This window comes from Gekko japonicus, unplaced genomic scaffold (genome assembly GCF_001447785.1).
Source record: "Gekko japonicus isolate JY-2015 unplaced genomic scaffold, Gekko_japonicus_V1.1 scaffold37, whole genome shotgun sequence".
Classification (NCBI taxonomy): Eukaryota; Metazoa; Chordata; class Lepidosauria; order Squamata; family Gekkonidae; genus Gekko; species Gekko japonicus.
In genome coordinates this window covers 333,271-342,783 of record NW_015171503.1, presented here as the reverse complement: position 1 = coordinate 342,783, position 9,513 = coordinate 333,271, and the positions used below count along the sequence as shown (strand labels likewise).

General features: G+C 46.4%; 1 protein-coding gene across 1 annotated transcript in view; it reads right to left on the bottom strand.

Moving 5' to 3' along the window:
• Positions 1-2,962: 2,962 nt before the first annotated feature.
• TOB2 (transducer of ERBB2, 2) overlaps positions 2,963-9,513 on the bottom strand; it is a 7,616-nt gene continuing 1,065 nt past the window's right edge. The window contains exon 2 of the mRNA XM_015419219.1: positions 2,963-4,143. Coding sequence (XP_015274705.1) covers positions 3,024-4,058 — 1,035 coding nt within the window. The 5' untranslated portion in view covers positions 4,059-4,143 and the 3' untranslated portion in view covers positions 2,963-3,023. The remainder of the gene's footprint in view (positions 4,144-9,513) is intronic.

Here is a 9,513-nt window from a genome sequence, read left to right as displayed (position 1 = left end):
GCATTAAAAAACACACATAATTCTGTCTTCTTTGCGCTCATCCATTCTCTAAGATCACATGTTGTTGATTCACTCTTCAAAAAGGGTCAGGAAGGAGGGAGGCGAGGGGAGAAAGGAGCTTTCACTGCTTCTTTTTTAAAATTTTCCTGAAAAAATATTTTTTCTCTCCTCTAAGAAAAAATCTTGAAAAGAAAAAATTTCAATTTTTTACGTTAGAAATATACATATATTATATATACCTCTTACATTTTACAAATGTAGCAAATTATTCAATATAAACGGACAACAAAAAAAATTAACACAAACGCATAAAAATAAAAGTTAAAAAAAATCTCTTTTTTTCTTCCTAAGAAACCAGGTAAATTAGTGCAGGTTTTAAAAATAAAATTGAAGCTGAACATCTAACTCTTGAGACAAGAAGACCAAAAAAGAGGCCGTGAGTTTCATTGCCGCCAGCACTGGAAATGCTTCTGAAGCACATTGGGATTTCCTTTAGGAGATAGATGTTGGTCCCTCCCCTTTCCCTCCTTGTGTATGCAGACTTCTTTTCAAAAAACAGTTAGCAGGATAAAGCAGTGTCAAACATCACACATTGCAGGTGCTAGTGAGGTTCCCCCTCTCCCTTCAATGCATTAAAGCCTTAGAAAGGTACAGGATCCCACCCAGGCAGTGGCTCATAGCAGCTTTCTGCTGCAGGAGAAGTTACCAAAGGAGATTATACTGGGGGGATAGGAAGCCAGCAGCTCTCCTAGTGAGGGAGATTGGGTTCAAGTCCAGTGTAATAGCTTGGCAGTCTACAGTACATTCCAGAGGGAGAAATGGGTGGCAGTGGTAATGTTAAGGGGAAAGGCAGACAACAGTTGCTTTTGCTGAACAGGTCTCAAGCATCTCGTTCAGGGTTTGGACCTTAAGCCCCTGGAAACTTCCCCATCACACTACTGCCTGACAGTGTATTCCCTCTGCATCCACTCAGCGGGTAACAGAAAAACAGATGACCATTAGTGTCGTCTTCCTCAGCCCAGCAGAAGATGGATGAGGGGAAAAAAAGAGGTACATGGGAACAAAGGGAATCAGTTTGGGGGCACCCTGAAAACATCTGCTGCACAAGCCCGTCTTTACAACTTCTATTCACATCAACACGGCTTGGGTAGCAGACATTCTCTATGAATCATGCCCACCATCTTTAGTGCTTCAAGGCTAGAGCATCCTTCATGGGAGGGGAGATGCTTACGGTACTTAAGGCTCATAGAGTTCTGTAGGGCATCTTCAGTTTAGCTTTTGGAGAGACTGGGAAGTCAGTTTCCTCCCAAATAACTGGAGATCCTCTAGAAGAACAAATTGTAGCTTATGTATTCAAAATGACTTTGCCAGAGAAACTGCTAAAACAAGACTTTGTGCACTCAAAGTATGCTGTGGAATAGACCCCCCCCCAAAAAAAAGGTGGGGTGGGAGACTAATTTTGAAGCCTGGAGTATACACGCCAACTCTCTGCTCTCTACCCACCTTCACTGCCCTCATGGTGACTCAGTCGAAGACCTCTCAGCCCTTAAAGCCATTGCTAGGCTCCCTTGGGGGATGTACTAATAATCTCACAAGGCTTAGATGGGGAAATGTTTACTGCCAAAGGCAGATTTTGTCATCATCTACAAAAAAAACTCACTCTTAAAGGCCACAACTTTCCCTGTCTTCCAGGCTGCCCTTTCCAATAGGAAAGGAGAGATGCAGGGAATAGCATTAGGATTCCTAGCTCACTAGCAACAGTAAGGACAGACAAGACACTCTACATTCATATCACAGGAAAACAACCCTTTCTCCTCATGACACCTGAAGTCACTTGGAAATTCTACAGCAAGCCCACTCCATCTCCAGGACAGAGTCTTAAGATGGAACAAGTGCCTGCTCGACCTGATATGTGGGGAGCTCTTCCATATGGGAATGCCTGCTTCCTTTCATGTGAAAAAAATCATACGGTTTTTGGTCGAAAGTTTTACGGGACACGAAATTCAAAGTGCAACCCTTCATGCCATCCATCCAGAAAGCAGTTTGCAATATAACTCCCTTACACAGAAATAATGCTCAAAAGCATTCCACAGCAGGAAAGGAAAATAAAACATCTTTCCTGTAAGAACCAGTGGCTAGAGGCTCAGGTGTCAACAGAAGTGTCCAGAGCCCTGGAAACCTAGGTGGTTGGTCCAGAGGAACATCAGCAGGTGCTGCTCAGGTACAAACACCACAAGGTCTGTGTTCACTTCTACAGCAAACATGGATCTATTTTTCTTTTAAGTCAGATTCTACAGCCCTCATTTATAACCACAACTGAAAAAGAGTCCCAATTGCCCAAAGAGTTCAACTCACCCAGGATGGTCAAGGAGAAGGATGGTTTTGAAATGGAAAACACTACACTAAATTGTCCCCAAGAATGTGGTCCTTCAGCACTTTCCTGGGGCTTGAGGGACCTTTAAGACAAATGTCTCTCCTATAGGGCCTTGTCAACACTTAGCACAGGTTTTTAAAAGAAGACTATTACTCTCTTGCAATAGGAATACAAATGAGGGCAATGACAAATGAATATATGTCCCAAATCTTCCTCTTAAGTAGTACTTGAGAATTCACAAATCCAGAAGCAAACTAAATCCACATTAAAAGGGGAGGGGGGTCAACACATATGGACCTAAGAGACATGACAGTGCCCTGAACAAGACCATTCTTATAGTAAGCACACTTGAGAACCAGTTCCAAGGAGCAGCACAGGAGATAAAGTGATGCTGGTTTACACCACTGCTGGGCTGAGAAGGATAGATTCCCTCATTAAGTGTAAGAGAATGGGTAGGAAAGAGTACAGGAAACAAGTTTTTAAAAAAATCATCAGTGCTTCAGCAGCGCTCCCTGGCATGACGCAACGAATCAGGGTTTGTCTCTTTCCAAGAAGCTATATTTATAAGATTTCAAATATTTCTAATTATTTTCTCTCTTTCTCTTTTTTTTTTTTGGAAGTTATTTTCCCCAGAATACTCTCATGGTGGTCAGTTGGCCAAAACCACTGGCTGGAACGACTGGCTGGGATACTGCATGGCATTCAGATTGTAGCTAAGTCCTTCCACGAAGGGTGTCTTCTCCAGAAAGAGGCTGTTGGTGCTGCCACCAAAAACCTGAGCCATATCAAAGCTGCTGCTGCTGCCGCCACTGGCACTGAACTGGGATGCAGGTGGGATGCCACCAGCCTGGTTCTCGGCAGCTACGCCATCAAAGAAGAGGCTGCCAGCTCCCGGGGATCCACCGTTGTAAACAAACTCCTTGGCATTGGGGGAGAGCTGAGACTGAGGAGCTGGACTGCCCCCAATGAAGTTCAGAGAATGCATAGAGAGGGAAAGGCCTTTGTGCTTCAGCAGGCCATTGGTGGGTGACCGGGCCAAACGCTGCTGCTGCTGCTGTTGCTGAGGGACCCCTACGCCATTTGTACTGGCTCCAGCTCCTCCGCCTTTCTTCATCTTAGTTGAACCAAACTTTGTGGCAGCAAAAGTGGCAGTGGTGAAGGTGATGGGCTGGGCAGAGCGAGGGATGAAAGTAGGGCTAGGAGACTGGCCAAAAGATGGGGATGGAGAATTCGACAAGGAGTTGTCCTGGCTTCCAATGGGGACGAACACCTGGGCATCAGGGTTGAAGCTGCTCTTGATCTCCTTGTCCAACTCAGCTGCACTGCAGCCTTCACTGTCATCCAGATACAAGACCTTGACCGACCCTTTCTCTCCAATTTGGTAGGAGACTTCAAATGGGTCAATCCAGACACTCAGTTCTTCAGGGACATTGGCCCGCACATCCTCTACAGCCAGTCCACTCCTCTTGGCAGCTAGTTCCACTACAGGGTCCACTGTCTCCCCAATGTGAACACAGCGATAGCCTGAGCCCTTCAGAGGCTTCTCTGGGTACCAGTGGCCTTCATATTTCTTCTTCAGTAACCGCTCTAGCTCTTCTCCAAACAGGTCGGCCCGCCTCCGTGGAAGCTTGTTGTACAGGTAGGAGATGATGAAGTTCAGAGCAACTTTGATCTCCAGATGCATACTCCCTTCACAGCAAGCAAGTTAGGGCAGTATATTAAAAGAGACAAAGAACACAAACATAGACGGATTTTGGCTCCAAACAACCCTGAAAAGAGAGAGAGAGAGGAAAAAGAGAAGGAAAAAGAGTAAATATGCATATTTTGTTGCAGCACAACAGCTGTATCTGAAAACGGTTCAGACATTAACGTCTAAAGATTAGACATAATGCTATTTACATTGAATAAAGGGCTGTTAAAGCATCCAAGCCAAGCTGTGAGATGGGTTTACAAGTCAGTACCCCCACTGCAATCAGTACCACCAGGATGCTTTGATCTACTGTTTTTGTTTCAAGACTCACCAGATGAAAGGTTCTGCTCACACTTCACAATGTGCCAGACATTAACTATGAGAATTCAATGCTACATCTGGCAGAGTGTTAAAACCTGAGGGAACAGGGGCAACAAACCTTGCTGATCAAAATCATCCCCCTTTACTATTTTAAGGACAAAATATAGTTAACAGTTAAATTATTTCTTAGCAGCCTCTCCAGGGAACCGCATGAGGCAGCTCACAACAGATTAACAATAAAAGGCAATCATGCCATTTAAAATGTCCAGACAACAGCACTGAATCATAACAAAACAACCTAAAACCAACATAAAGATTAAACAATAGCTAACGTGGCACGTCATATGAACCCTAAAAGTATTTTGTCTGTTCTTGCTTTGTGAGCAACCATTTTCACATTTTATATCACATTCGTTACTTAGGGCTCTTGTGTCACAATCTTATATTATTTATTTATTTATTTATTAGATTTATATCCCGCCACATCCAATATTCAGCTCGGGGCGGCTCACAGACGGCCATGCCGAAGTTAAAAATATACATACAAACAACACATAATAAAACACTGTATCTTAACATAAAATTTGGTGCTCAGATAAATTTTCTCCATAATATCAAAGAAACTTCCACTTTTAACTTTCTTATCACAGTGCAAGTCACTGAAGCTGTGTCTATCCATGCAAATGACATAAATAACGCCCAGTGCATGTACGTTTGTCACAGCCCTCCAACTCATGGTATGTTTCCATAGTGACAGTGCTGAAGTGTCCACCCAGATTTAACCTACAGGCCACCCTTTAGGTGGTGGCCTACAGTCAGAATGAGCCCAAGTCTCATTTTAACCACCAGGGCACAACAGATCTCTATCAGTGCCCAAAACAAGCTGTGTGAGATCTATTGTTATAAGTGGTGATTCACTCCCCCAGCACGGACACTCAAGTGGTAAGCAGGCAGCAAAGGTATGGGGAACAGCTATTTCTTCTCCTGACAGTGTCAGAAAAACAAGAAGGACATAAAATAACCTGGGTAATGAACTGTCAGCCACTGTCTTAATGTTCTGACCCCTAGTCAAATCCATTATCATCAAGAAGTTTGCTCATGAAAAGCCCAGGCACCCCATTAGGCTCCCAAGAAGTCCCATGGGGTCTGAAAGTAAACCCAAGTCTCTCCCCAGTTGAGGTTTTAGATTGTAAAATCATCTGCTTGCTCGCCATATGACCCCACCCTGTGCATGTCTCATGCACAGCCTATCAAATAATCTTTTTAAATGTCCCAAAAGAAAAAAAAGGATTCTCAACCTATGAAAAGTAAGAAGTGTATGTGTTGCCTTGTCTGTTCAGCAGAGATGCAGCACACCCAGTATTTAAGTGGCAGCTTAGTCAGATTGCAGACCTGCCCTCTGCTTCCTTAGAATCCTCTCAAACACAACTCAAGATATTCAGAGATGCTTGCTAAGCATGGCTAAGCGAATGTTTTTCGTTCCACCATCAACGTCTTCTGATGTGGGTATGTGGAGCTAAAAAGGAAGCTAAGTTTCCCTAAGGAACTTGGAACCACATCAACAATAATTAATTACAGCATGAAGAAGCAAAGAAGCTAGTAGGTTAGTTTCAGCACTAAGTATTTATGCCAATTTAATCTGACTACAGTGTCCGAGGGTGTACTAGCACACCAGTTCTTGGAATTAAGCTAAACTGTGCAGAAGGAACTGAAAATTTAACCCAAATCCCACAGAAATCTGCATTAAAATTTAGTTAATTATCCGTATCCGTGTGGTCAAGAATTGCTATGCTGAACACAGGTATTATTTAGATCACTTCCTCCAAATCCACCCGACTAGCCATATGATCATGGAGTGGCTGCTGACAGCACAGCCCCAGCCTTCAGAGCTTGTACTTCAGGAGTTACCAGACCATGAAATTTTATTACAGCTATTTGATTTTGCCTGTTAAAATAAAAATGGAAATTGCCATCTGAGTACTGGAAATTTCAGAAAAGGTAAACTAAAAATAGACAATTTTTAGGCTAACATGTAAGCAGGAAAAAACTCCTTAAAATGAAACCTTCCAGTGGATTTTTGGCTACAGAACAACCCCTCGGTAAACACAGTGCAACTGAGAACTCTGAGAAGATCAGCCCACATTTCCCCAGGCACACAGCCTAACTTATATCTGAGGAAGTGTGTCTGCATATATAAGCTGCCTTGAGTATTTATTTTTCAACAAAAAGAGTATAAATCACATTCTAATAATAATATGTAGCAAATTTATCAATCTGTTGTGCCCAAGTCTGGGGGGATAGCAGATGACAGGGGCAAAATCTTTCATTTCTAGCCACCAGATTCTCATGTGGAGAACTAGATGCCATAATTCAGGCAGCATAAATCCAGCACTTCTTCACAGGGAAACAAACAGTAGTAGACAAATATCATCTTTCCCATGAAATAAACACCATGATTATGCATCCATCAGTTCTCTTGGATAGAATACTGACAAACCTGCATCTTAATCCTCTGCAGATTTAGTCAGAAGCAAATCCCAATGAGTTAAATGGGACTTACTTAAAAGGAAATGGTTCTGGAATTCTAGCTTTAGGACTGAAAAAAAAAACAGTTTTCTGATTTAGACAAGCTTTTTCAACTAAAGCTATACTGCGATATTTAAGAGTGACAGCTCTCAACAGCCACTCATCAGGAACTGGGGGGGGGGCTGTCACTCAGATCCGCTCACTTTTAAAAAAGCAAATATTTGAACTTCAAAAAACATTTTTCAGTGTTTATTAGCTCTACTTTAAATCTGAGAGAGTACCATCAACACACACACACAGAACTAAACATCAAATGACCCCCTCTTGTTATAAGTGTATTTCTGACAAACTTCATACAAGGAAAGGGATTTATGCAACATCAAGAACCACTGTTTGCCTGTCAGCAAAATAAGCTATATATGCATCATGGTCCCTTAATCCCTAGATTGTTAACATGGCAACCTATGCACAGGGGACATCTGCAGGTGGCAAAGCATAAAACAACACTGAATCTTTTGCAAAATGGCATTTAAAGGTGTATGTTAAAGTGCCTCATGACAACCTATGACCTGAAGGTGTCAGAGTTAAGTGGCAATGTATTTTGCACATGACAATTACAACCACAACATACAAAGTGAAATAATGAGCTCCAAGGTATTAGCCTATGATCTGGCACACAACAATCCCCATTAAGTCTATTGTGTCTCAGAAATACAGCAAGTGTTCAGCTGTTTTTTTAATGTGTCAAGTATGTACAACAATCCATTCATACTGAGGAAGTACCTTTGTACCATGGAAAGAGATATGATTAAGTCATGACCTTGGTAGCTGATGCCTCGATACTTTTTTTTAATGCTCAGGAAGAGTTTCTGCAAGAAACACCTGGCACTGCCAGTGTAAAGTGAGTCAATGCCTCCAATTACTTAAAAGAAGTTTGAATCTCAAGAGCTGTCCCCTACATTTGTTTGCAAGCCTCACCCACGTGAGAAAATACAGTCTCCTCGTTCTGCCAAGGCCCTTGGAACTAACCTCCCCCCATTTCAGGGGACAACAACCCGAATACTGGAGTGCAGAGAGGCCGTAGGGCAAGGCCGAGGGAGACCCATTCTAGAACCACGATTGCACAATGCCACACGCCCTCTTCTGCCAAAAGCATTTGCGTCTGTGGGCGTTATTTGCCCGGGCCGCCTCCCCCCCCCAGCCTCCTGACGCATACGAAGTCGGCCGTATCTCCTCGGAGGAGACCTGCTCTCCCCATCGCCTCTTGTGGCTTCCCCTCCCCGCCCTTCAACCGCCTCCGCCAGCCAGCAGACGCCATCAAGGCTGGACAAATCAAGCCGTTCGACTGACCCTGCCGAGGAAATCTCGGCACACATTTCCTCGGCCTCTGGTCTGTTTATCCTCAGCCAGGGTATCCCGGGAAATGTAGTTCGTAACAAGCCCGGCTTTCCTTACACCACGCCGCGCCCGGGCGAGTGACCTACTTTGCCTTTTAACTACCCTTCTCAATATGCTTTGCACCAAAGCTGGCCCAGACAACCGAGCGCTTGCTCAGTGGAGGACAGAATTTTCCAACGCGCAGGCGCTCTCCGCGCTCCATTGCTCAACTCGAGAAGCCTCCCCTCCCCGTCCCCCTCCCCCCCCTTGCCATTTTGCATTGTTCGTTTCTATCTAAACCCGTTTTTCGCCCAACTCCTTTTCTCGTGCGTATGAGGGGCGGCGGGGAGGAGGAGGAGGGGCGGGAACCAGCGGAGGCTGTTTTCTGCAGGGAATCTGCAAGCCCGCATCTCCCTCGGACGTTCACACACGTACACCCCCCCTCCCCCCCTCTCTATTAGGCCCACGGGTAAGAGGGGCGGGGAAGGCCACTCTGGGGACCCGATTACTCGAGAGTAAGCCGCACCCGGCGAGTTCGGCGGGCGCCGCTTCCCCGCAAGTCCGCCGCCAGCTTGGGGATGCCAAAGCCCCCACTTGACAGCGAGGGAGGAGAGGAAAAGCCGCCCCGACAGAGAGCAAGCCCGGCCGATCCGCCCTCGGCTCCCGACCCGGAATCCTCCCGCTCCCTGTGGAAAAGAACGGCGCCCACCCTCGGGGGGGAAGGGGCCCTCGGAAGGGGGGGTGGAGGCGGACCGCGCAGCTGCTGCGCCCCGGTGAAGGTGACTCCAGTCGGCCCTGACCTTTACCTTCGCAGCCCGGGCGGCCAGGCAGGCAGGCACACCTCGGGAAGGGCCTGCCAAGTTCCCCCCCAAAGCCAGGAGGGCCGGCGGCTCGCCCCTTGCCCTCTCACCCCCACCCCCCTCTCCGTCCCTCCGTCCCACGCGACGGCCGCGCAATGGACGAGGCGTCAGGCCGCGAGCGATGGCCCAGGGCCGCCCGCCCGCCCCCCCCTCTCTCGGCCTAGTGGGGTGGGGGGGGGCTGGCTTCCTTCACGCGGCCGGCGGAAGGCTCGAGCGACGCCCCTGCCCGCAAGAGAGCGCCTGTGGCCGCCGCGGTGAAGCCGAGCTGGTCTTCGGCTGGCCTCCCTCCTCCCCGCCTCCCGAGTCCTTCGAGGGAGTTCGCCCCACTACAGGCTGGGGGGGGGGGGAGGGGGGGGGAACCGTTT